General features: G+C 38.9%; 2 protein-coding genes across 2 annotated transcripts; one reads left to right on the top strand and one right to left on the bottom strand.

Annotated features, from left to right (window-relative positions):
- The first annotated feature begins 2 nt into the window (after positions 1-2).
- zgc:85777 lies at positions 3-25743 on the top strand. The gene is made up of 9 exons (XM_023959807.2): positions 3-229; positions 12288-12408; positions 18538-18667; positions 20292-20398; positions 21926-22093; positions 22285-22458; positions 22952-23113; positions 24321-24471; positions 25235-25743. The coding sequence occupies exons 1-9, from the start codon at positions 38-40 to the stop codon at positions 25323-25325; spliced, it is 1296 nt and encodes a 431-aa protein (XP_023815575.1). The 5' UTR covers positions 3-37; the 3' UTR covers positions 25326-25743.
- On the bottom strand, positions 25515-27538 carry bet1 (Bet1 golgi vesicular membrane trafficking protein). The gene is made up of 4 exons (XM_004085172.4): positions 27372-27538; positions 27083-27189; positions 26889-26945; positions 25515-26506 (listed from the first exon to the last, which is right to left on the bottom strand). The coding sequence occupies exons 1-4, from the start codon at positions 27388-27390 to the stop codon at positions 26351-26353; spliced, it is 339 nt and encodes a 112-aa protein (XP_004085220.1). The 5' UTR covers positions 27391-27538; the 3' UTR covers positions 25515-26350.
- Positions 27539-27991: the final 453 nt, after the last annotated feature.

Raw genomic sequence — 27991 nt, 5'->3', positions numbered from 1 at the left:
CACAGAGACATGCGCATGCGCACCGCTGTCATCAGAGATGGCGCTGCGTGAAGGATCCCGGAGGTTAAAGCTGCTGTTCCGCCTTCGTCATTTACCCCAGCTCTCTCGGTTTGTTAGCGTCCGCTCGGTATCTGAAAATGTCTCATCTAAATCCAGTGCCTCAGAGACCGCGGACGACCACCTAATCTACACACCAGAGCACTTTGCGTTAAAGGAGGCCTTGAGAAAGGTATGCAGGACCGCCGACACTCAGAGATGTTAAAGTGGCTCAAAATAACAAGTTGTTATCACTCTAAAAGCGATAGTTGAATTAAAAAAGCTATATTTTGAGACAGCACCAGTGTTCTAGCTTCACGTGAACCTTAAATTGAATGTAGGTGAGAGGTCACAGTGCGAGTTGGTGGCGTATAAACACTTTAACGCACATAACGGAGGAGCTAATAAAAGAAAACGCGGTTAAAAGTAACAAACGCACCAGCCGGTTGGTTTTCGTGACTCCCCAAATCTGTGCGAGCTGTGTTCAACGCCACACCTGTCCCATTCCTCCCACTCACTCAAAAAAACACTTTCTGTCCATCAAGATCCACCACGCGCTCATTCCAGTGTAAACAAATGACGTCATCCTTCAAATGCTCTTCTCAGAGTGATCTCCAGTCAAAGGGAATCTGCTTTGGCTGCAGTCTCTGAGTAACTGGTTTGAGTTTAAATGGATTTGTTGTTTTTGTGAAAGAACAATGTTCAAAATAGCTTAGACAAAATAGACACATTTATCTAAAGTTGGGTTTTTTGTTTTTGTTTTTTAGTGAAATAAGTTATTTCCTTGAAGCCATTAGAACACCGTTAATAAGAAACGTCTGGGTATAACCTTTGTGCGCTTATCTTTGCGTACGTTTTTGTCATTCAGAATGTTGATAAGAACCTTAAATGGTCCAGATGTGCTGACTCTGGCTGATGTGCTGTTGTTTGCTGTGTTCTTTTTTTAGCTGTTTTACAAATAGCAGGTAAACAATAAAGTCACTGCTAAGTAAAAAGTTCAGAAAAACTCATTTCAGTTTTATCAGTTTTGTCCCTCCACAGCTCTGCTGGTCCAATCAGCTTTAGAGGGCTATCACGTATTCCACACAGAGCCCAGTGGGTTTAGATTATTTCCATAAATATTACCATTTTTAATATTTGATTGGGTTTGAACTGAAATATTCAAGTGTGACAAATATGCAGTCAGAAATGAAATCAGGATAGTTGCAAACATTGTTTCACACCACTGCCTTTGTTTGAGGAGGTTAGGCTGCTTTCTTTGGATTAAGAAAAATCTCAAATTTATCCTCCTTTTTGTGGTTGCGTCTTTCTGACTCTAGAATCAAGTTAGACCTGGGCCAAATCCGGATTGCTTCCCCGCCCCTCTGACTCCTCCCTATGGCTCCAATTGTAAAGGCATTTGAAGCTGTACTTATGTCCAAAAGTGTTTTTTTGTTTTTTTAAGATGGAACCGTAGCGATTTAGGGCTAGCTTTTCTTCTGCCGGTAGGGTAGTCCGCGTCGTTGTGTATTTTTCAACCGCTGACAGCTACGCTCTAACATAGATGACTGGCGACTATTGATGACATCATCAAGCGGTAGTAACACACAAATTTGAAGTCAAAGGCCAAATTCCCACCTTAACTCCTAATACTAAAAAATCATAGCGCCCTGGATTTTGAAAGCAATTCGGACACCATTCTCAGTACTTTTATTTTTCAATTACAATTATGACGTCAGTAATTTCACAAAGTTAAAATCTAATTGATTTGAGCGTTTTGCGTAGATAATTTATGAATCCACTGTCTTCTGAAGAAAAAAACATTGATGGTTTATTAAAAAATACATTTAAATACATTTTTTTGTTCTGACACAATGCTTTGTGGTCTATATTTGCCAATCTAGAGAGCATCAATGCACACTAGTTTTTCACAGACTTCTGAGAAATTTCTAGGGCACTCGATTTTGGAATTTTAGATTCGGACAGCACTGCAAAATGGCAAATGCACTATATAGTGCGCTATGTAGTGAGTAGGGAAGGAATTTGGACACAGCTTATTTCTTCCATATTTCTCTGCTTGGAGGGATAAATGTCGGGACAAATGAGAAGCCGTAGGGATAGGGAAGCCTTGGTAAGACCCTGTCAAGACTCGTCTTATTCTAGTAATCACACTGACTCATTGAGGAAGCAAATGAAACAAATGCTGCGGGACCCCAATAAAAAATGGTATGATGCAAAAATATTTCAGTAAAAATGGAGGAAATCTTTTGTTCATTTAGCTTTTTTAAGCATACCAAGATGATAAAAATAACTGGCATTGGACCTTGGGAAGCATGAGTACCTATAAAGGAAATGTTAAACAATACGTCCACAGCGCCCAAAGGAAACCTCAGTCTGTGAGGCACATTGAAAGCACACCAGTGTGTTTATAAATTGTTTTTAACAGGGCCAAAAGAAATCCCTCCGTTACCGCTCAAGGATGGACCGTCCAGTGTTTGCTCGATTCCTTTGGTTTTACATTCTCACACAGCCAGTCTCTGTGACAGATCAACACGTCTATAACAATTAAACAAACTCATGCCAAACATTAAAAGAGACTGCTTTGTCTTAGCCTGGGATTTCCTGCACCACCCCAAACCTAGACCTTTCCACAAAAAAGAAATTAATAAAAAAAAAAACACTAAGCAAGGCAGCAGATGTAGGATCCAAATATTGTTCAAAGATTCAAAGGACCTTACAAACTCTAGAAATTATGTTCCGCTTGAAGCAGCTGTATAGCATAAAGGCTAATTTTTTTCAAAGTAACTTTTGTTTTTTAACTATGTAACACCAGAACTTCAGCTCCAGAGTTGGCATTCTTTGGACTACCGTAACTCTTTAACTGTTTACACAATCATTGTTATTGTAGCAGTTTCGGCAGCAAAGAAATGCAGCTTTGCCCCGTTATGCAACACTTTGCATATCAGTGTAAAGCCGCTTTTTGCTGCGTTAGAATCGGTTTGAATCGTAACGGGTTGATGAGTTACGGTAGTTCAATTTGTTATTTAGGTGTTGCCGGCAAATTCTCTGGTGTTGAAGGGTTAAGAAAGGCATATAAATGTATAAGGAACATACTTCTTGCATGGGACTCAAAGTGGGAAGGCTTTGTTGGTACAGTGTGCAGTATTTTATCACTATTTATCATCAGAAATTGATATCTGACTTCACTAAGTTATACTGGTGTTCTTACAAAAAGTAATAATTACACTATTTGTCTGTAGGTGTTGTGGCACAAGCGGCTATGTTCCCAGTTGTTCACAGCCTTCATGATCAGTTCATGTGAATCTCTTCTGTGCAGTTCAGGGTGGCTAACACTTAACAAAGAGGGATGCATTCAGGGTCAACATTGGTCTGGTTTTCCTTGCAAAGCAATCAATAGAAGCTGTTAAGGCCCTGATGCACTGCATCGATCTAAAGAGTGTGTAGTTCCTGAAGGCCACACTAAATCTTTCCTTACATCACCTGCATCTGGCTGGAGGAGTTGCCTCTAAGAACAACATAACAATGGCAATCTGCAGAGATGACCCGTATCTTATGAGCATTTAAGGAAACAAAGGTGTGGATGTTGCATGTTCTTCCCGTGCATGACTGGGTTTTCTCCAAGGACTTTGGGTTAATTGGTTAATCTAAATTGTCCCTGGTGCTGGGTTGGCTCCAGCGATCCCGTGATCTCAAATGGAAATATAACATGTTTCAAATATGGATGGATTGAATCTCACATCACAGTTTAACAGGGTCACTTTATGCTATTTACTTGCTGTCGATTTGCTGCTGCCTAAAGGGGAGGTAACACCTGTACAAGGCATGTATAACAGATTTATGTGACCTTAAGAAAAGTTGTGGCCCTTTGTGGGTCTGGTTCTGATCCTCACCCTCGTGTGCTAAATTTCTCTACCCTTTTCTATGGTCCCCACAACAAAGGGGGCCTGATTACCTCTCTTGTGTATATTTTAAACCCCTCCCTCTGGTGTGTATTGGACTTTTTGCAAGGTGGGCTGGAGAATTGCCTGGGGTTTTATGTGGATGCCTTCTGGGTACCCCTAGTTTGTGTGTGGGAATGATGGTAAGGAATATTCTGGACACCTGGGTGGTGCAGCCCCTTTGTCTGGGGCTGGGGGGGGGGGGCTTTCAGGTAGATGGGGCTGGACCGTGACCACGTCAGAGAGGCTGGTCTCTGCTTTGGGTGAAGCTTGTAGCATCCTATGCCCTTTTACTCTTTGGTGCTTGATTGGGGCTGAAAAGTATTTAGTCAGCCATCAATTGTACTTAAAAAGATGAGAGAGGCCTATAATTTTCATCATAGGTATACCTTAAGTATTGAGAGACTAAATGAGGGGGAAAAAATGCAGAAATATTTCCTTCTTCTAAGGGGGGCCTTGCAAAAAACAATTGAGAAGCACTGGGTTAGATGAATGTTTGAAACAAAACAAAAAGTACACATGTTTTCAAAAACACCTACAAGATGTCACTGATGGAACTTTACAAGGCTAAACATGATCAGAAAAACAAATAAGCAAATGTTTCTTCTGCATAGGTGCATACAGAAGGTAATGTGAATGTTTAAAAAAAACTTTAGATACAAAAAAATACGCACAACATTAGGTGTTGTGTAAAGAGGTGGAATCATAGATTTCTTTTCAACCCACTCCTTTTCAAGCACACTGTCTTGTTTTATCCTTCTATTTTAAACTCTCGTGTTTATTTTCATTTTGTGTTTGAAATAAAGAAAATTGAAATTGAAATGAAACATGGCTGGGTTGTTCAGCATGACAACGATCCTAAACACTCTGCCCGGATGACGAAGGAGTGGCTTTGTTAGAAGCATTTCTAGGTCCTGGAGTGACCTAGCCAGTCTCCAAATCTCAACTCGATTTCCACATCACTGTTCTAGAGGAGATCTGCATGGAGGAATGGGCCAAAATACTAGCAACAGTTTGTGAAAACCTTGTGAAGACTTACAGAAAATGTTTGACTGCTGTCATTGCCAACAAAGGGTATATAACAAAGTATGGAGTTGAACTGTTGTTATTGACCAAATTCTTATTTTCCACTAGAATTTACAATAAATCCTTTAAAAATCAGACAGTTATTTTCTGTATTTTCTTTTCCCATTTAGTTGAGGTATAGTTGAAGTATACCAATGATGAAAATTACTGGCCTCTCTCATCTTTTTAAGTGCAAGAACTTGCACAATTGGTTGCTGACTAAATACTTTTTTTGCCCCACTGTAGGAGCTGTAGTGGTGGACTCTCCAGCTCTGATGAAGCTGCAGGGTTTCAGGCTGCCTGCCGCTCCTGACTGCACAGTGTTCTGAGGGGAACTGACTCTACCCCCTCCTGGTGCAGGAGTGTCTGGAGGACGCCTGCCTATTTTTGTCTGACCTAGATCATACATTTTAGAGTTTAGTAAACACACACTCCTCTGATCCCTCCTGCACACAGACATTTAGATGCATGAAGTATTTGATTGATATGTTTTACAGGTGGGCATAGTTATTGTGTGTGTGTGAGGCAGTCTGTTCTTGGATTTTGCATTTGTGTTTTTTTTTTTAATTGTGCAGTCAGTAGGATTGTGTGTTTTGTCTGTATGGATGTTTGCATGTGTATATGTGTGTTTGTGCACACTTCTTTCTCCGCTGGGAAGTACTTGCAAATGAAAAATGATGAACTTCATGGAACTTTTTGCTGAAATTTCCTTCCTCCCTTCCTCTTTTGTGTTACTATATTTTCCCATCTTCCTTTTTAGCCATGCCACCCCTCCCTACTTTACCTCTCTTTTGTCCAGCCAAAAAAGTAATACTATGAGTTACGGGCGGCCGTGGTGCAGTAGTAGGGCAGTTGACCCATGATCGTAATATTGCAGGTTCGATACCCGCCTTGCATGCCCATGTGTCGAAGTGTCCTTGGGCAAGACACTGAACCCCACCTTGCATCTGGTGGAAGGTTGGCACCAGTGTTCGGCAGTGGAGCCGTCACCAGTGTGTGAATGTGTGTGTGCATGGGTAAATGTGACTGTAACTGTAAAGCTCTTTGGGCCTTCGAAGAAGGTAGAAAAGCGCTATATAAGGATACGCCCCATTTACCATTTAATGAAAATAAAATGTTTGACATTTATTTTAGGATTTTACCCCAAAGCTTGAATATGGTTAACGAAATTATCAAGAAAAAGTTAGACTTTGGTTTAAGCAGCAGCCTCACAAAGATGTTTCTTTTTTCTTCACCAAAGTCTCAATCTGTCTTTTCCTATCTTATTTTCTTTCTCTCTTTGGTGAAATTTGAATATAAACTATTTGATTGCCTTAAAAAAGGCAAATGCAGTAATTATTGTAATATAAACTCAATATTCCAGACCCCCAAACAGCATTCCCAGCCACTTCTTTTTTTTAAATCCTCTCCTTGTGTTGTCAAAAACACAAATGTCACCAAATGTATGATCCCTGCCCCCCCTCCCTGCTCTTAATAATGCACCGGTTGTTCTAGTATTAAGAGCAGACAATGTTACTCCCGTGAACGCATTTCTGTTTGTAAAAAGCAAAAGAATATATTTTAGGGAGGAGCAAACAGGTTTGTTCTGAAAATATTTGAATCCACTGACCATAAATGGAGTTGAGTGTCATCGAGCTTACTCTTCAACCACTCCCTCCTTTTGATTAATGCTGAAATCAAAAGAGTGTATTTCCATAATAAAGGCGCTCATATTGTCCTCACAGTAACTGAAGCAAACAGCTGTCTCCCGCTCGTGAAGCAGCATGTTTTCCCTGCAGTGTGTCCAGTCCCACTGACAACGTCTTCAGTGCTGTTTTATCTATGTATAGGATCTTGTAATAGCCACCAAGTTTGTGGGACAGTGCATCTTCTCACAATCAGCATGCTAACAAAATAGGACCACAACGGATGGCTTGCACCACAGTAGGGTTGGGCGATGTCCCTTAAATTGGCCGTTGACGATGTTTGCTGTCAACCATCGGGATGGACGATGACATCGTCGGGGGGGGGGGTATTTTTACATTTTTCGTTCTTATATAACTGCTATTCGTTTTTTTGCTTTTTTCATTTTATTTCCCAACTAATGACTAATCCGCGATGATCCAGTATAAACTGAGGGAAGTGACTTTAACAAAAAAAGTAACAAACAAAATAGAAAAGAAGTAGTCCGCTCCCGCACTTCACTAGTGAAGTGGACCGGCGGAGTGCGGACTTACAGCTTTGTGTTTGAGGGGAAGGGGGGGGGTGCTTTGTTACATGAGCGCTATGTGTGGGAGATTTAAGACTGCGATCCGTCCCGCAGCTCTAGGGGTACAAGCAACCGAACTCAGAACCGGGTCTAAAAGTGTGTGTCTGAGCACAGCTCGGATCCTCAGCAGACACACAGCGGTGTGAGCTTCAAAGCAGAAATGTCGCTCAGTCCTTAGAAAACATTCAAACAATCACGCGGATTTGTGTTTCCAGTCGTGTCCCGACTAAATAAAGGCTGATGTTATTCTTACATGTTTACGTGCAGCCAGCAAGCAGCACCACCCAAAGCTATTGTTGTTAGCCCGTGTTAGCATACTGCTAATACTGGCTTCGTTCAGAAAAAGCACTGACCACACGGATTAAAATTCAAATGATGAGCGAACAGGTGTTTCATAATAACCGTAACATTATTAAAAGCACGTTTAGAAGATCATCTCGTATTTTACCGAGCTGACATGTCAATGTATATATCCGCTCGGCGCTGTTTAACATTGTTTTGTATTGAATTGTTACATTCAATAAAGTTTGAAAAAAAAAGCCGCTTGGCGGAATTTATATCCTTCCGGTTTTCAAACCCTACTGCGCATGTGCGAATGATTTATTCCGACGGAAAGTGTGAATTTAGTGAACTTTTTTTAATTCTGAAAACATTTTTCTTTCCATGTACACGGTTGGATTCTAATCCGACCATTGATCCCATCAAGATATTTTGTACATGTAACCGCGGCTTATGGTGTCGACGCGCAACGTGGCGGGGGCGTGGCATCACGATGATGTCTCTCCATCGGGATGTCAGTCACCCATCACGATGGACGATGATATCGTCCATCGGCAAATCCCTACACCACAGTGCAGCTGGCTACCTCTGGGCCACAGGGCTTTTAGGGACCTGCTTTAATTGATTATAATGGTTTTCTAATCAAAGCAACACCACCAGGAGTCCATGCTGCTGTGCAACCAAAGGAAATTGTCTTCAGCTGGACCATGTTTTCAATTTTCTTTTCTTGCCTGAGCATTCTTAACAAAAAAAATTGGCACTCGTTCCTATTATCTGCTTTCATCATCATTTGTGGCTACCTATTAGTAAGCTACTTGCCTTTTTAAATCACTGCAATTTTTGTTTTGAATACCTCAAATTGCTAGGTTCTCTGGTGTGACCTGAAATTTCTATTGATCACATTATTGAAAAACTAGGTCACATAACAATAATGGATTGGATTTATCTTTGCCGGCTGGCCAGGAACCAGGAGCCGGGACGGGTACTATTTGGCGAATGCGCCTGTACCATCGATTTAACATTGACACTGGCCGCCTCTACCATGAACGGCGTTGAGAATAAAGACTGTCAGTTGATGTCATTTGTGCCCCCACCTGTGTAAAGCTCTTTATTTATGCAAGACACAGCTTGCACAAAATCAAGGGCAGGGCTACTCAGCTCAGCACCAATGGCCATGTAGAGGAGATTTTTGCAACAGAGGCTTCAGATTAACATAAAATATGTTTTCTTTAAGACATTTAGGTTGTGGGATTTTAGTGAACACCTTCATAATCATAATTAAAACCCCACTGGAAATGTTTTTATTAAAACAATTGTCATGGGGGACTTCAAGGCTTTACAGGCATGCCTTTAATCTGACCTTTTTGGGAGTGCTTCGATGTAAGTGGTGGAGGATGGAAGGTGGTCTGATGGTGCAGAATGTAGTATGAGATGTCAGTGGGTTGTTGTCACAGATGAGTTGCAGACTTTAGAATTAGGAATGTTTAAAAGCATCTTTTGAAAATTTGAGTTGAATGAAATACCTGGTGGATTCCTGTGGTCTTACAGTGCTGCATCATTGCCATGTTGCAATGAAGTGTCATAAAATGACTGTTTGAATAAAAGCTAATCATTTGGAATTTTTAAAAAAGAAATTACAAGCTTTCAATATTTCAAATATATTCATTGTATTTTGTAACTTTAAATATAGTTTATCGTCAAAATAATGCACATGAATATTTATTTTATTAGATCTAATTCAGGCTGAATCATAAGTAAGTCTTAACATTTTCCAGCCACACCTAACATCAGTATTTACAGGTCATTGTTTTTCAAATCAGCTGTATTTAGGAGAGAACCCTAGTCTTGATGAAAAATCTAGAGTTTGTTGTTCAAGTTTAGGCATCAAAGTTGAGGATTTGACATTTTAAATTACTCAGCAGTGCAGTGTTTTTGAATTTGCTTCAGCACTTTCAGTTTTATGAAACTGTTCTGGTAAGTTACACAAGCAGAGCAAAATAACATTTTTTAAGGACGTGGATTATTCCACGTGATTTTTTCCAACAATTAATCTTTCCTCCCTTTTTCCTCCTTACGATTTGAACTTTGAGTACACTTTGTAGATTAAGGGCAGTGAGTACTTGCTTCGTTTTTTTACTGTTTGTTTTGGAATCCCATTTTGGTGCATGAGCCTTGATTTTGTTCCATGCTTAGCGTTTCTGTTAACAGCAGTGCCTTTTTTCTGTTTTGAAATGTGGAAAGATGACATCCTGTCCTCTGTGAATCGTGATGTTTTTCACTTTTCTTTTTAACTCCTTGTTCTAAAACTCTTGGCAGGCTTGGTTCCATTTGTTTTGGCAGAAGTTAAAGTTGACACATCTTTAAATGTTAAAGAAAAGCTTTAAAATCTTTTCTCTACTTATGGTTTTTTAATTAGTTGAAATATATGGCATTGTATTTCTATTGGCTAAACAGCTATCAGTTTATTTCTGTGCAGATAAACAAAGAACCCATTTAGATTTTAATGCAACACTGCAATGTTAATATTAGGTTTATTTTAAAGGTACATTTTACAGATACTATACAATGAAAATATATTTCTGTTTCTTTCTCAAAATCACCTTGTGGCAACAATTGGCGTCCCGTGTGTTCAATAGTATTGCTGACAAAATCTTACATGAATTGTAACCAAAGCGATGGGATGAATAGCCTGTTCTATTTGAAAAATCTCTACTGGCATTGACTCCTAATAGACTGTCAATTCACAAGTGCTTGTCCAGCTGTGGACCATTTCCATGTGCTCGACATGAGTCACAATCAAGGTTAACTTATTCCGACATTTATTTTGGAATCAGGTTTTAACCCACTTTAGGAGACAGAGATGCAACATAAATGTGGGCTTGAGAGACATACCAGAGCAGTTTTAGTCATTTATGTTTATTAGATCAACACAAAGTGTGTTCTTTTGATAAAAATCAATATGTAATCAGTCACAGATCATCTTACGTCTTTACTTTTGATAACGTATGAAAAACAGTCGGGACCATTTTCCTTTAAGGTGGATTTACATTGGCAGGTCGGAATCACAGCAGCCTTTAACAAGCGTGAAATCTCACCTGAAATGTGGTGCGGATCAAAAATATGAACTAGCTTGTTTCTCTTTGAAGTAGGGGTGTAACGATTCGTTTTAACAACGATTCGATTCATATCATAAATTGTGGTTGTTGATATGATCCATAGTAGATATTGAATGATCAGATTCACTTACCTAAAATGGATCCGGGACATCTTTAGCCAAAACTTCAACCAGGGTGACTCAGAGATAAATACCTGGTACTGAACAGTGCAGGGGAAGTTTTCCAGATTCCTTGTATTTTCGTGCAATGTACCGTATATTAAATATGTGTACAAACTTGTAAACAAGAGTTAATGGGTAATCCATTCACATTTTAGTTTCATAATGTTCATTCCACTGTTGTTTTTGGACTGGAATGATGGACTGATTTATTTTTATTTGCCATTACGTGTGTGTTGTCCGTTGTGATGCACTTGGTCTTTTTTAGGTTATAGTAAAATAAACCCACCATGCTTCAATGCAAATGGTATTGATGATCTCATTTTGAAACAATTTTTTTAGATTTTAAGGTGATTTGATTGGATAAACTACTTGTCTCATAAAGATCAATCCGGTTGGAATTATTTGTTACCCATTCAACTTTAAAGTAAACCAAAGAGGGGAGGTTAAGCAAAGGGAGTACACGGCATTAAGGCCGGATATTAGGAGGTGAGAAATAAACTGCATACAGTGCAAAATGGAAGAAGTAGCTCCAATTAAAAAGTAGTAAAATGTCCAAAAGAATGTCTGTCAGAGTAAGAAATAAAAGCCCTTACTACAAGGGCATAACCAGAAGCTGGTTTTGCTAGTTTTTTTTGCCCATCTTGGTCTGGCACTATTTCACCCTGGTGAGCGCCATATGGAACTACCGATACGGGATTATTCCAGGCAGTTTGATCTGCTCAGAATTTGATTCACTTCTAAGAAAGCTGTGTGTGAATGCAAACCAAACTAGATGACTATTTTTAGTGGCAAAGTAGCTTCAGAATAATGAATTTTGTTCTTTTGGCACTGCTGCTCTTAGTCTTTTATTCACTCTAGGAGTATGTATTATTGCAATCTTATCTTTTGTGGCAGCTGTAACCGAGTCTTTGTTGATAGCTGATGGATTGGCTGCTGTCCCAGAGGAAAGTATAAGTTTGAATTTCAGTTTCAAGCTTGTTTTTTTTTTTCTGCACTCTAATCTGGAATGTTTCCAAGGACTTTCATTGTACTCTAAGCTATAAAACTTAAGAAACAGACCCACTTAATTTTCTTTAGGGCAGATAATAAAGGGGGGAAAGGTAACACTATAGAAGACATTGTTTGTCTTCTTCCATATGTGTTTGAAATAAGCATAATCTAAAGGGTAAACTCAGAATTTGTTGTGTTTTTGAGAAAACAAAGCAATGTACTGAGCTGGATTTATGACAAAGCTGCTTCTTAAATCCAGTGCTGTTTGAAACTGGCCAGGAGTCTGCAGAAAAAAAAGTTGTTGCATTTCTGTTTGTAATAAACAAGCTAGCAAAGTTCAGTTTTTTGTTATAAATGTTTAAAGAAAAATGATAAGAAACAACACAGAACATCCATTCATGCCTAAGATTTGCTAAGATTAGTTCCAACTAATGAATTTAATTTTGTGCTGTAGATCATCGACCAGGAGATCAACCCTTATGTGGATCAGTGGGAAGCAGATGGGATATTTCCAGCCCACAAGATCTTCAAGATCTTGGGAAACGCTGGCTTCCTTGGAGTCAACAAGCCAGTTGGTAAAGAATGAACTATTTGCTGTTGGTTTATTTTCCAGATGTATTCAAGGGGCCTCCATTGTCTCATAACAAGGCTTGGTTTAATTGAAAACGTTTTTTTCAAATTAATGTTGACTTGGAAAATGTGCAATCCGTTTTTCAAATCAATGAAAACATTTTCTTTTCAATGAACATTTATTTTACCTTTTTAAAATGAAAACATTTTTTGTCAGTTTCAGTTTTCAAAGTAGGAATTTCTAGTTTCCCTTTTCCCAGTGAACTCATGAGTCATACAAAAACTGTTTTTATAATCAATCAAAGTTGGTTTTCCAATGGAGTTTTGAAAATGAATTATTACTTAATCTAATTGCATCAAATTGTAAATCACTTTGTGAAATTTCTTTTCCATTATTTGATATCTTATACCCACATGTGTACCCAGCTGTGTTACCGACTCAACTGATGGAAGGATATTACAAAGCACAGAACAGTACTCTGCATTTTTCTATTGCCATGCTTTCTGTGTATGACTAAAAGCTTGTGAGAGAAAAAATGGACTTTCAGCAGATGATCTCATCTATATTTGGTGAAAAACTGTGCTGCAGGCTCTGAAATGTGATGCAGAAAATGAAACATGTACACATGGTGTCATGTAAAGGCTCAGCAGAGGACTGCACCACAAATCTGTAGGTCAGAGAAAAGGGAGGGTGAGGGAACTGAAAAGTGCTGAGTACACAGGCATTAGGCATTACTTGACAAGATTAGAGACTTGGATCAGCCCAGCAGTAGACTGGGGGCTTATAGACTGTTTTATCAGCTAACAGAACGTGTGCTATCATGTAAAAATATATTAGAAGTAAAATAAGCAAAAGAACTGGCTGGTTTAGGTTATTGGCGTGACCGGTTGAAAGTTTTGCTTGAAAAATAAAGCAAAAATAAACGGAAATAGCAAATTTTGTAGTTCCTCAAAAGACCACTAGGGCAATGTATTTTTTTATTTCTGATTTACTGTAAACAGGGAGCCTGTGGCTTGCCATAGTAACTTGTAAATCTTTTTTTGTAATAATGATGGATTGGATTTATCAGCGCTTTTCCAGATGCCCAAAGCGCTTACAATGTGTCCATTATTTATTCACTCTTCATTCATACTTGGTGATGGTGGAGGCGTGGCTGCCAGTTCATGCCTACGGTCCCTCTGACCATCACCGGGACCATTCATGCACAGTCATGCAGGTAGCATGCAGGTAGGCAGTAGCGTTAAGGTAGCATGTACACATGCGTCAAGGGCCCGAGGGCCCTCACTGGGTGGTGTGCTCATTCCTCCCGGGGAATCGAACCCTGGTTTCCTTCACATTACCAACCGAGCTACCCAGCCGCCTATCAATCCTAGGGTATTAATGAACCTTTTAACACATTTGATTCAGAATGCAAGACTAGGTTTTAGAGTTATTTCTTTCCTAATTATTGATTATGATCACTAAGAGAAGAGAAAACATAGAGATATTTATCCCTGCCTATGCTGCTTATAGACTAAGCCGAACACTTTCCCCTTAACATTCATTGTTAAATAAAAAAGCAGGACGTTTTTCCAGGGAGAGGACCATGATGACCCTTGGCCCACTGCCGGTTTCCTTCAGCTCCGACAAGGAGCTTTCTGCAGATTAGTACATAAAAATGACCTTGTCCCCTTCCTGAACCACACATCCAGGCAGCTTGTACTTTTTTCCTTTTGACAGGCTGTATTTTTTTGTTTTACAATAATACACTTTCAGTGAAACTTCATTGTTTTCCTTGTTTTCTTTAATGATTTTAACAGTTTAAATGTAAAAATGCCTGTCACCCCAATCATGTAAAGATGCCATACAAGTAAGTAGGGCTGGGCAATAAAATCTCCAATTTAATAATGGATTGGATTTATCATTTAAAAAAATATAAATCTCAGATTTTATTTTATTTTAATTCGATTTTCGATTTTTTTTCCCCTGATTTTTCCCCCCCCCTACTTAAACAAAAGCAATAGGTGCAAACGGCAGACAACTTAAAGCAAATTTTGCTTTTATGTAATAAAACGGAAGACAAATGTAACCTCCATTTCTGGGATAAATAGTAAATAAATGAACACACTCTTGGAATCAAAGTCCCAGCTGTGTTTTCAGTCACACTTTGTAGTCTAGACTAAAAGTAGACAAACATTCACCTTGAGAGTAGCAGCATTTTCTAAAGGATTAACAATACAGCTCATATCTGGGGTCTAAGGTTTTAATTAAATTAACAAACCCCAACTTCTCCCCGGTATACATGGGTACCATGTCTTTGGCTGTATGCAAAGCAACCGCTTTGGTGATTGTTCTCCACCGTGCCCCTTTCCTAGGGATGGGTACCGAGCCCCGGTATTAAACCAGCCCCGGGGCAAAATTCTTCAAGACCGCAGTGTCTGTAAGATCTGACCTCAATGGTTCTGCTATCGGTACTGGAGAAGTCGCATTGTTTTGTGGCCCACAAGATAAAAACTAGAGCTGTGACGGTGTGGGATTTGTGATCACCACGGTGATGAAGCAGCAGTCAACTGCCCCCCCCCCCCCCCCCCTCCCCCTTCTGCCCCGCCCCGCCGCCGAACACAAAATCCCCCGGCGGATGCGTCGCAAATGAATACAAGTAATAATTACAACGCAGTATTCTTTATGAACAAATAACATTAACAACTAACTACTAACTAATGAACTAACTAACTAATGAACTAACTATATAGGTGTTGTAGAATGAGTATGTGTGTGTGTCAGCGCACTGACACACAAGTTGCAGTGTGGGGTCTCTTCCTCCACGTCTGTGGCAGCAAACTAACCAGTTCCAAACGACAGATGATTTTCTTGGGAACAAACGTCCCACTCTCACCGGTAGCCATGTTGTCGCTTGCTGTTTTGTGGTGGTGTGATGTTGTTGTTTGTCGCTTGCCATACCGCTGTGTGAAAATAACGCTACGGAAGCTCTGGGGAGCCAAAAAATGCGCCATTACACAAAACCTCGATTTAGTTATTTTTGAAATCGCCCGTAACAAAAAATTCGAATTAATTCATTCAATCGATTTTTCGCCCAGGCCTACAAGTAAACAGATTGATTTTTTAAAGTTATTTACAATAGAAAGTTGACTGTAAATCAAATGAAATTTAATGAACTTTTATTAACGAGAAGGGAGATTCTGTCTTCAATCCAAGGCTTTGTAATTTAATTAAAAAATTGCTTTAGAAAACCAAACCAATATCATTCATTCAATAATTTTTGCATTGTTACTAGAATGCAGACATTTATAAATTGGACTTGGTTTAAATTAAGCTAAAGAAGCCATGTCCTGACATTTGAGGCAGCTATTTCCGGTCATTTCTGCTTTTGCCATTGTCTGCTAATAGTTTTTAATTTAACAGATTTGAACGTCTCATCTTGTCTAAAAAAAACGGTTTTAGCGATTCTCAGATTATTAGCTGTTATATCAACAAAACAGCGTCTCAGCTCTCCCTGCACTTTTTGCTGCTGATAACCGAAATCAGGTGTGTTAAATCAACCAGGAGGAGAAACCTGAGCTGCTGATCAGCAGAAAGCAGGGTAGAGGACACTGTGAAACAGTCAGGGTGGTACCTCTCAAGGTGTGGGCAACCCAGTATTAAAAACTATAAAAAAGTGAATTTTGTGGTTTTTATTTTGGACCTCCCTTCATATGCTCCAAATCTGTGTGTTTTAGTCTGCACCATATATGCTGCTCCACCCAAGTATAAACATGGAGGAGAACATCTGCAGCTCTGAACAAACCTCTGTGTGTTTGGGTGAAATGTGTGACGGTTTTATTTCTCTCTGCTTGCTTTTTCAAGCAGCCAGCCCGCTGTTTTGTTTCAAGTAGGATAAACCTTGGTGCTTCCTTTTGTTCACATGAGCCCCTGCTGGGTTTGCCAGACTCCACACTTATCACTGCACAGGCTGCACCTGTTTCCTCTTATGGAAGGAAACATTACCTTTTTAACTCGTCCCACTGCAATTCTTTCTTTCGGACTGTACTTTTTTTCATTCCGTCTTTGACGTCCTGCCAGACTTTGCTTTTCAATATTCCATAAGCAGTCTGACAGGTGGTATTAGACCGCTTTGCCAGGGTTGGAGACTTCAATATGGTCAATTCTCTCATAATTATTCATTGTCAGTCAGCCACCGCATCCATTATTCAGCTGCTGGCAGGCTGTGTTTAATCACAGGACATTTTAGCGCTGAGCGGTCACACATGCCCAGCCTTGTTACTTTCGACTGGCTGGATGTTATCAAGACATTTATCCAAAATGAAGAACTGTCAGCCGACATTTGATTGAGCAGTAATCAGATGGTGTCGTCCAGGTTTCCCGCTTGAGTCTCGATGACAGCTGCAGATGAGGAAATGATGATTTCTTGTTGCCTCAGACAGGAACTCGCAGTCAGAGATAAACTGGTTAGATTTTCTGTGTTGGGGAAGACAAGATCTGTGTCATTTTAGGTTGAAACTCAGGAATCAGAGCATGACAGTATTGAGGTGGCGATATTTTGTGTCTAAGAGCAATCAGGAAAAGCACGTTTTTGAATGTAATTCACAATTGACATTTGAGATGTCTATCCTACAACGATGATAGTATTGCCTTTTTACGGAGCTTTCTAAAAGCTTCTATTAGGACTGCAAAATAACATGTGATTTGCTATTTTCTTTCAACTTAAAAGTGATGATGTGATGTCCCAGACATTTCACCCTTGGTTTCACTTCTACACAGAACTTACACCAGAAGTCCTGTTTAATTTCTGCAATCCTCCTTTTGTCACAAGGCGCTTTCTCCTGCCAGCCTTTCAAAGTAAGACGGTACTGTCATGAAATCTGACTGGAACATGCCAATTAGATGTTTCTCCATACCAAGCAGGGATGCAACGATTCGCTTTCCCCACAATGCAGTTGGATTTTTGGGGTCATAGTTTTTTTTCGGTTTGATATACAAAAGGCTAAATATTATTTACTAATGAGCAAGTAAAAATGAAGAAAAAGCTTTCCGTTGTCTCATACTATGGTGCAATGTAGTAAAACAATACATATAATAAATTCTTCTTAAATTTAACCCAATTTGTGTGTCTGACACATTTAATGTAGGCATACTGGAATGCAGTAGAGATGCGATTCTCCTATGATTTGATTCAGTAGTGTAAGGTATGTTTTAGTTGTAAACCGGGAATATTGTAAACCAGCTCCCATATATTCTACTTAATGGATAGTTTTACTATAGAACTATGAACTTGAACCTGATTGAAAATTTCAAGACAGTGACATTTTTGGTGATATCTCTCTTATTTGTATGTACATCTCATTCAATGTGGATATTTTAGTTTAGTAAACTGCAAAGGTTTCAGACCAAGTGCTTTTCTTTTCCATTGATGGCATCCATGGTCCACTAGCTTTTCCATACACGAGTCCAACAAAAAGCTTCCACTCAGAAACCTTTTCAGGAATCATTTTGTTTCTGTCCTGTTTTTATTTACATCTTTCTTACACCAAACTGATAGAAAGTGGATCATGAAAGCGTTTGTTTTTGATGGATCTAAAAGGAAAGAATAGCAGACTCAAAGTCTTGTTCTTATTAAAAATGGACGGGTAGTCCAGGTAATGACAACGTGCTAAAAAGGAGGTAAAGGGATTAACCGTCATCTGTAAACATGTGCTCCACAAATCCATTAAGGACCTGAGGTCTGTAACCGTTCCTGCACCAACAGTGGAGGAAGGAGACATCCATTAGTTTGACATTCATATACAACAGATTATATCAAATCTAAGAAAAAAATAGTTTAATATATGCATATATCCTTTTACATTTAATCTCATGATACATATTGGATGAGATAACACAGAGCTGACTCTTCTGGTTTCCCAGCAGTGCTTTTAACACACAATTACAGATGTTGCAATTAAGGATGACATAGCAGTCATTAATCTGACTGCATCAGTGCCAGTAGATCACTTCAGAATATCCTGCCAAGATGTTATCACAGAGATAACAAAAGAGAATGAGGTGGAGGAGAGGATGGGTAGTTACCAGGAGGCTCTTTGCTTTATGGGAAAGGAATTTACTGAAATAACGTAGACTTTTTCTTGTTCTTGTGCAGAGTATGGAGGCTTGGGACTTGACTTCAGCTACAGTGTTGCCATGGCGGACGAACTGGGGAACATCCGCTGTGGAGGCATCCCCATGGCGATCGGCGTCCAAACCGACATGACAACTCCAGCATTAGCCCGGTAGAGTCTGTATTATCATCTACATCTACAGGTCTTATGTGTGGCTTTACTGTATTGTTGGCACCAACTGTCAAGGATTTTGTCATTGTAAAAAACAGTTTTTTACAATGACATTGTTACATGTTCACTCACTTCCATTTCAAATTATATACCATCATAAAAATCCAAGCCTTCCTATTTACTAACATTATTCTGACAACTAAAGCAAATGTTTTCATTGATAATTATGAATATAAAAACTTATAATGTGAGACAAAGCTATGCAGGAGTACAGTGGACCCTTGTTTGTCGCAGGAGTTCTGTACTAACCTGCAACAGGAGAAATCCACAAAGTAGAATTATAGATGTTTTTTAGGCTGTAAAACTTCTCACTTAATACTCTTTTCTCAGACGGACATGAACGCTTTACCACTTCTCTCTCATTTAAACTCTCAAAATTTAAACCCTCATGAAAAAATAAGTCCAGTGTTGTTCCATAAAAAAACCCACATCTGCTCATAAAGAAAGATCTATGTAAATTTGACAAACATTCTGTACAGGAGACACCGCACAGAGGAGATTGATTGATAATAGGACACAGCCAATCAGAATGCAGAACACATACAGTTACTCTGTATGCAAAACAGCAGAGTGAAACAGCGAGACCGTGAAAAACAAACCACAATATAGCCAGGGTCCACTATATATATAACAGGCCATTTTCTGAAGAAATAGTAAATTTTGATTGTGGAATAATCCTGATAATATATTGAAAGCTAAAGTTATGTAGCAAATATTTAAAAAAAAATGTAAGAAATTTAAAATTGTTATGTTTTAGCTGGGTTTGTTTCTTTTATTTATTTATTTTTTCTGAAAAAAGTCTTTAAAACAAGATACATTATGGCCTTTAAGATTTTCTTTTTGCTTTTGGTCATCTCATAAACTGCAAATAGTTGTAGACCTTTACAGCTGTGTTTCCTCTTTGGGTATCATTTCCAGATGTTTGAAGGCCCCAAGGTTCATCTGTTCAAACAATGGCGTGTTGAGTTTAAAACATCGGGGTGCCACAGAGCGATGGCAGAGCTCCAGAGGGAGACGGCCTCTTTGTCCCAGTTGTGAACGCGCTTTGATGTGAAATTGACAAAACGAACACATAACCACTGAATATGTTAAGGATTTTATTATTAATATCATTGCACTTTTTAATTCCCCATCTGCCGCTTTGAACAGTGAATTTATTTAGAAATAATTTGTCTCATCAATGTAGAGCTTTGGCTTGGATTTCAGATGTTCTCCTGCTTGAAAGCTGCTTTGACACGAGGCAGAATTCACTGCAATAGACAGCTGGACTCTCAAGAGCTTAATTAAGACATCTAAAATGGCCTTTAACGAGGTTTATGACTAAAGAAAACTGCAGAGGAGGGCGAATGGTGTCATGGGAGCCTCCCTATCTGTCCTGGGATTGTCATTGCTTCAGTCCTGTAACTGTGGCTGTGGATCGCATAAGTTATCGAACAAAATGGGACAAAATATTTACCAGCCAATGATATCCAGACTAGAAGCAGTAAAAGTTAAATTATTGAACAAAGGCTTTTGTGTAGTTGTTGTGTTGTGGTTGATCATTTCTATGCATTTTTGGACATAGGTTTGGCTCCGATGAGCTCAAGAAAGAGTTCCTCCTTCCGTCAGTCATGGGCGACAAAGTGGCTTGTCTTGGGGTCAGTGAGGTTGGAGCTGGCTCTGATGTCTCAAGTAGGTCTTTTTCTTCACCGATTTCCTATCATTGATCAAATTCTAACCTTTTTCTGTGTCATTTTTTTAGGATAAGGGCACATACACATTTTTTGTCGTCTTTACATAAGTTTCTGCTATAACCCTTTAACAGTGGAGACGTTACTGACGACACATAAAAAAACACGCTCTTTGGCCTCCTTGAACCTTTTACGCAATTATCGTGAATCCGATGGAATTGTGTTAGTTGTGTAAATGGCTGAAGAGTTATGGTAGGTCAAAGCATGTCGACACTGGAGTTCTGGTGTCTCCACGGCGTTTCTGTTATTGTGTTGGTGGTTAGTTAAAGACCCACTCAAATCAAAATGGCGTTTTTTGTGTTTTTAACATGTTCTTGAGACATTTTTCTGATGATGGACAAATATAAAGAAAAATAAGCATAAAATTGTATTTCTGGGGATTTCTCTATTCAATTTGTTGTGAATCAGGAGCCTCTTAAAAGTGTCGTTTGATAAAAAGCGTATTTGGAACATAGAAAATACGCTGGGCGGGCCACAAACTCCCTGTTCCAAGCTCTCAGCAGCAGGGAAGGAAAGGGGGGCGGGGTTGCTCTGCGCCAACAGTGCCACCCCACAACAACTTAGAGGCAAATTTGAACTACTGCCGCTCTATGAAACTACTGTTGAAAACAAATCAGTTTTTTTTTATTTTGAATAAAAACGGCATCATCACAACTTAAAGACTTTTAAACTAGCTGATGAGTGGAGTGAGACTTAAATGTGACACTTTTTAAGATAAAATGTAATTTGGTCTGGTTGTCCTTCTTGTGAATAGCATGTGGCTGAAATATCTACCATATATCTTCCAGTAGTAGCCCCGGCTTTTATTCCAATAATTTGGCAGCCGGTCAGGCATTTTTGTTAGAGACAGGCGTCTTTTGGAAACCGACTTTTATTCCTTCACAGAGAGAATGGCTAATGGGTTCATTTTGCGGGAAAATGCGGTCAAGAAATGGAGAGAAAAACACCGGATAAACATTTCAGGATTTATTGAAATTCTGAGAACATTCTATTATGTTATGATTAGCGAACGCTTCGATTCCCTTTCAGCATCAACCTCTGTATCACTGTTGGAAGATATACTATATTTTTAAACAGTGTTTTTGCTCCTCCATCTTCTTCTATTCTTTAACCAGGGCAGTCCTGGCTTTTGTCTCCTCCGGGTTTTTTGAATGATTTTTGGCCCTTTTGATATTTTATTTTGTTTTTGCTAATAATCACCACTATCTGTTTAAAAAAATCCATTAGGAATGATGCATGAAACACACTGTTTGAACCTATCAGGTTTATAGCCTGCTTTGGCCCCTTACAGTGGGGCCAAATGAACATCCACAAGCAGAAAATCAATAAACATTTTAAAAGGGTTCAAACCAATGTAGAACCTGTAGACCTTGTTGATATTAAATACATTATATTATACCCACAGCCGCTTAAAATGACACACAACTGTTGTTGTAATCTTCTGCACACCTGCTCCTCTGCGATTCAGGCATCAAGACCAAGGCTGTGAGGAAAGGGGACGAGTATGTGATTAACGGGGGGAAAATGTGGACCACCAACGGTACTCAGGCTGACTGGATGTGTTTGCTTGCAAACACCAGTGATGGGCCCCCTCATAAGAACAAATCTCTCATCTGTTTGCCCATGAATCTGCCAGGTAACTGTCAGACGTAGCTGTCATTTTAATATTCATTTTTTTTGCAATGCTAATGGATGGGAGTGAAAAACATGAATAAAAAAACGGCTCTTAAATTTGAATGACTGTGTTTCGGGTTGTTTAAAATCACTTTCACTTTTCTTTTTTTATCCAGAAGGTGTTCACTCTGTTTCTTGTCTTTCCCAAAATAGGGGTCCACATTGCCCGTAAGATTGATAAAATGGGAATGTGGTCATCAGATACAGCTGAAGTGTTTTTTGATGATGTCCATGTGCCCTGCAAGAACGTCATCGGAGAAGAAGGCATGGGCTTCACCTATCAGATGCTGCAGTTCCAGGAAGAGAGGCTCTGGGCGGTGGCCAACAGTGAGAGGAGTCTTCTTGCTAAAGTCAATCATGTTTGCTCATCAGATGGAATCCTCTTCTGTTCTTTCCCCATCATTTTTTTTTCTACTTGGTTTTGGAGTCCTTGAAAATGAGTTCCAGTCTGATAAGCACTCAAACCTCAGTAAAAGTGACCTGTTTTTAAATTTGTGGAGCAAACAGATTCTTAAAAAACATATAAATACTTGTATTATACTTAGGATGTATTTGTTTAACTAGTCCTGAGGAAGGTTGTTAACCTCCTAAAGCAAGCATCGACCGGAAAGTCCAGATGGGAAGTAAATATAATTTAAACGTGAAGAAATGTTCCCATAAGGATAAAATTAACTGAAAGCTGCATAAACAAATGCAACACTTTAAGTAATTAATTGATTTAATTGTTAAAAAACAAAAAAAAAAAACATATGACGTTTATTTGGAATACAAATTAATACTATGTCTCTATTATTTACATTTTGGACTTCTCCTCTTTTAGTTGTGACCACTATGGAAAATATCATCCAGGAGACCATCCAGTACACACGGCAGAGGAAGATCTTCAAGCTCCCCGTCCTTTACCACCAGACCGTTCACTTCCGGCTGGCTGAGCTGCAAACCGAGGTGGAGCTGCTTCGCTCCCTCCTGCATCGGGCAACAGGTAGAGTCATTGGATTTTCAGGACAAAAGTACCGGTAGTGAGGGAGAAGCTTGTTAGTGTGAGGGAAACCATGTCTGCTCACATTTTCTTCACCTTTTATTTCACGTTTAATCAAATATTCACCACTTTTTCCCCCCTAAATACTATTTGTCTAAACTAGAATAATATCTTCCTAAATTATAGGAGTTTCTGATCTGACATTTTCCACCTGAATCAGTTGTTTGAACAGATTTCCTGATCTTTAGTCTTCACAACAAAGGGTTTTCCTGTTTTAAAATAAGAGAAAAATGCAGCGCCTGGGCAGTGCAATAGCTTCTGCTGCACACATTTTCTTCCAGATTTCCTCAAGATTACTTCAGAGAATCAAATCCCATGATATTACCTCATTAAGGTGTTTTTCTTTTTTGGATTGAACCTTAAATTTAAAATCTTCTAAAAATGTTTCGTGAGAGGGACTAGTCTTTGTTTATAGTCAAAGGATACTGTAATTTAACGGGATTTCAAACGTTCTTCTGGACAAACACAAAAGTTCACTAATATAAATAATGATTCCGTTTTTTTTTTTCCTTTTAGCTTTTCACTCTAGTCTGTACTGATCTGCCTCAAACTGTAAGATTTTTGGGAGAATATCTCAGACTAACCTTATCTCCAGAATGTGATTTATTCCTTGACCTGAACGTGCAGCATTGCAGAAAAATGATAGCCGTCTGCATGACCTGGTCAGTCACACAAAACCCATAGTTGACTCAGCTCTGCAAGAATGTTCTGAATTCCAAACAAATGACCTTTGTTTTTTGGAAAAAAATCAGAACATTTGGTCTACAATAAAATAATATTTCAGTGGTAAGATTTTTAGAATGTACAGCATTCCCAGTTCCTTCACAAATGCTGCAGTGTTCGTTATTGAATATTTGGGTGTTGCGTTCTGGAGCGTGCATAGGTAATTATCGGTAGCCGGCAGGTTTGAATGAATACATCCATCTGGTAACAGTTTGAGAGCAGTTTCTGCATAAATCAAAGCCTTTGCATCTGTTTGGCGCAGGTGGATAAGCACACGGCCAACAGCAGTCCCTCTGTGAGGGAACCATCTCAGCTTGATGAGCTGTGTCTGAATGGGACAAAAACAAGAATCCCCTCTGCAGACCTTTAAGCATCTGCAGCTACTGTTTCACTTTCCTTTGTCGGCTTCTCTTGTTTTTTCCTGCAGCGTTGTACATTAAAGGGAACGACGTTACAAAACTGGCATCCATGGCCAAATTAAAGGGGGGCCGCCTGGCCAGAGAACTGAGTGACAGCTGTCTTCAGTACTGGGGAGGCATGGGCTTCACCAGTGATGTGATGGTTAGCAGATTTTACAGGTGAGACTTCGATTACTTAAGAAAATCCATCCGGTTTTGATGTGTTTATTTTACAAAAAGGGTAAAGATCAAACAATAAACATTATAAATACTCTGACATCTGAGGGTAAATTATGCTAATGTATTGGGTGTTTCTATGGTTACAATAACCTAATGGAGAAACGAAGAAATGTGTTAACTTACTAGTTCTTCTCTTGAAGCTATTATAGCATCAAGTGGTACCAAAGATGGGGTTTAAACTCAGGTCTTACATGAATTAAGACTCAACCTCAAGAATTGGAGGTTTTAGACCTATAAAAAAAGGTTCATTTGTTTACATGGAAATCATTGTTAGGTCTAAAAATAAAAGCCTCTTGGACTGAAACACCAGCTGTCTGCTTTAACCCTTGTGCTATCTTAGATGACCCCACCCTTACTTTGACGTGTTCTCCCTACCACGACAAAGGTGGAAAGATTTCATTTAATCCATGGACACCAGTGAAGATCACAAATCATTGAAGAAAAAAGGTTCAGAGCACTGTCTAGTGGGTCTAGATGACCCAACTCCCAATATTAAAGTGCCTAGAATAGCACAAGGGTTACTAGTTAATTACCAAATAAATGTTCATTTTTTTTACTGCAAGTCTTAAGATTTGCGGTTTAATTTAAAGTTTGACAGACTAGAGACTTGAAGTTGAACTTTCATGCAAAGACTGGACTTATGAGCACCTGAGTGACAGTTAATTACAGAAGTGTGTTGTTGCTTTTTTTCTCTCTCCTCCAGGGATTCCAGGTTATTGTCCATCGGCGCCGGGGCTGATGAGGTGATGCTGGGAATAATCTGCAAGTTCATGGACACTTTACCCCGGAAGTGATGTCATTTGCAGCAGATTCCTGCTCAGACGATGATAATTAATACAAGAGTGCAATTTTAAACCATCCTGACCTGTTCAGATATTTGTAAAAAAAAAATTAGTTTGGAAATCTCTTGTAATTGTTTGCTTCTTTTATTGATGAAGTTATGTTAAACGCTTTGAACACATCCAGCATGGAAACACAAACGATGCCATAAAATCTGTTTTTATTTACATTTTTACTCAAGAATGAAGGTCTCTGTGGTGATTTACAATGTCAGGTGATGTAATACAGACGTGTCCCTTATGTGCTGCACTGTGTGTGTCCACATTTATGGGACTGAACAGTTGAAATAAGATTGACATAATTTTGTATAACAAATGTTTATGCTCATAGTTTGTAAATCAGTGGCAGAAGAATTAAAATAGCAAAAAACAATGTTGAAATTGTGTTTTATTATGGAAACTTTGCTCTGGCAGCATTTAAGACTGAATTGTTTAGTTGTGATTTTAGGTTTTTAGGACTATCGGCAGCCTTTAATTCATTTGGCTGTCCAAAACTCATCAACATGAGTTGTAATTACCGTACTTGTGTTCAAACCTGTCCATATCAACTCCCTCCTTGACATAAGTACACCAAATTGTGTTTAATTATTCCACAGCTCAAACCACCTTAACCTCATTTACAAAAAATAACTCATCAGCAGCTGTTGTATCTTGGACTGTGGATCCTGTTTGTTTAATCATAACTGAGCTGTAGCTGTGCAACACAAATACTAATGTGTTAGGTATACAAATGGTATACAAGGTGCTTTCCTGGGTCATTTGCCTTGTTAAAGATGAACACTTTCAAAGTTTATTTCTTGTCTATTTTCTATTTCAAGCCCTTTCATGGCTCATTTAGGGGACATCAGGAAACAAAATGATGCTCGAAAGAAAAAAATCCCCACCTAACCAATTGAACAAGTGTTTTTTTAGGTCAGAGCTGCTAGTGAATGGGAATGAAGACGTGGAGCTAAGGGGCAAAGTCCAACAAGATGCTCTTATCACCTCAGCTTGATGAACCAGTAGAGGACAAAGAAGACAAAAAGGCAGAAGAGCAGCATGTAGCAGAGCAGTTTGGTCTGGCTCCCTCTGGACAGCTGCTTTACTCTGCCAATGGTGGCTCCCAACAGTCCGCCTGTAGAATCAAAGTCCGAGTCCTGTGAAGAGATGAGGGGGGGATCAGGAACCGCTTCAAATCCAAGAAAATGTTTACTAAGTCGGTACTATTAAAATCCCACTCTTTGAGCTATTGTCCCTCTGTCTTTTAATTATGATTCTGCTGTTTTTAGCCAGAATCAATTTTCTACAGCAAAAATAAACTCTTTTTCAAGCTTGATTTATTTTTTGTCTGCTCCCGATTTAAAACAATTTGAATAAAGAAATACTCAGAAACACAAGTTTAATCTTTGTTTCTTTTTATGCCATACATCATGAGAAAGCTGCTACAAGAACATGTTAAAACCATTTTTCATAGGAGTGAGGACTTTAGAGTAACTGTAAAGGTACTTCTTTGCCATTTAAATACAAAGAGAAACCCACCATATCTTCCAACATCTTATTCTGGTATTTAACCTCTGTTCCAATATCAATAGTCAGCTGGGAATGACAAGAGACAGGAATTGATTGTTAGATAAGTAAAACTTGTAAAATAGCTTTTAAAACTAGAAATTGGTAACAGAAACAAGTGAATAGTGACAGACGAAGGCACAGTTTTGTGTCGCAGCTGGTCTTACACTTTTCAAGGCGCTGACTTTAGCTCTCAGTCCCTCCTGTAAATGATCATTTTCCTCCTCATAAACACTGTAGCCACTCGCCACATAATTCCCGGAGCCTCCTTCACCTACACAAGACAACAAAAAACAATATTAAATGCTGAGAATAAAGCCAAGAGCCTTATTAAAAATGTAACTACGCCTCAGAGTGTTGCATCCATCCACCAGTGAAAACAACATTAGCTAATGCTAGCTACCATGTTAGCTGGCTAGCGATCTGAAACTTCCCAGTTTTAGACTCGTTTCTTACCCAAACCAGCGCGTCTCATCCTTACTCACTGAAGCCGAAAATGTCCACAGTATATTCCGAAGAATTAAACAATGAAAAGTTTAAAAATAATCAGAGGTCTAGTCTCTACACATAGGGAAACGCCACGACATCATACGGTGGCCGAGAAGGACAAATCCTATGTAATAATGTAAAAGCTAAAAAAAATCCACAAAAAAAAATCAAGTAAATGATTCCTAAAATAGTGTACGTTTATCCCTTTGGGTACTAAATACCCAAATATTATTCCACATTTTGAAAAGGTATATTGAATAATATAATCTTTTGACAAATTAATATTATTATTTTTATTGTTTTTGTAGTTTCTAAAATTACATTGTTACTGAATAAATAATCCAGATTTTTGCTATTGTGTTTCTTTCTTCTTTTAATTCTAAATTACGAGACCCAATCATCGCACATGAAACAGGATTTAAGTATTATGTCACTCTTAAAACACCATGTTTGTAGCTGCAATTCTGCTGTTGCTATTTCTTTAATACTTTTCTTTATTTGCATTGTCTGTTTTCTAATCAGAATAAAGTCACTGTGCCTTCAGAAAGAAAATGTTGTTCTTTTTCTCATCTTTTATTTGAAAATTG

This window comes from Oryzias latipes, chromosome 11 (assembly GCF_053564925.1).
Source record: "Oryzias latipes strain Hd-rR chromosome 11, Olatipes_Hd-rR_3.1".
Classification (NCBI taxonomy): domain Eukaryota; kingdom Metazoa; phylum Chordata; class Actinopteri; order Beloniformes; family Adrianichthyidae; genus Oryzias; species Oryzias latipes.
The sequence above is the reverse complement of the archived record's forward strand: the minus strand, read 5'-3'. Positions and strand labels throughout refer to the sequence as shown.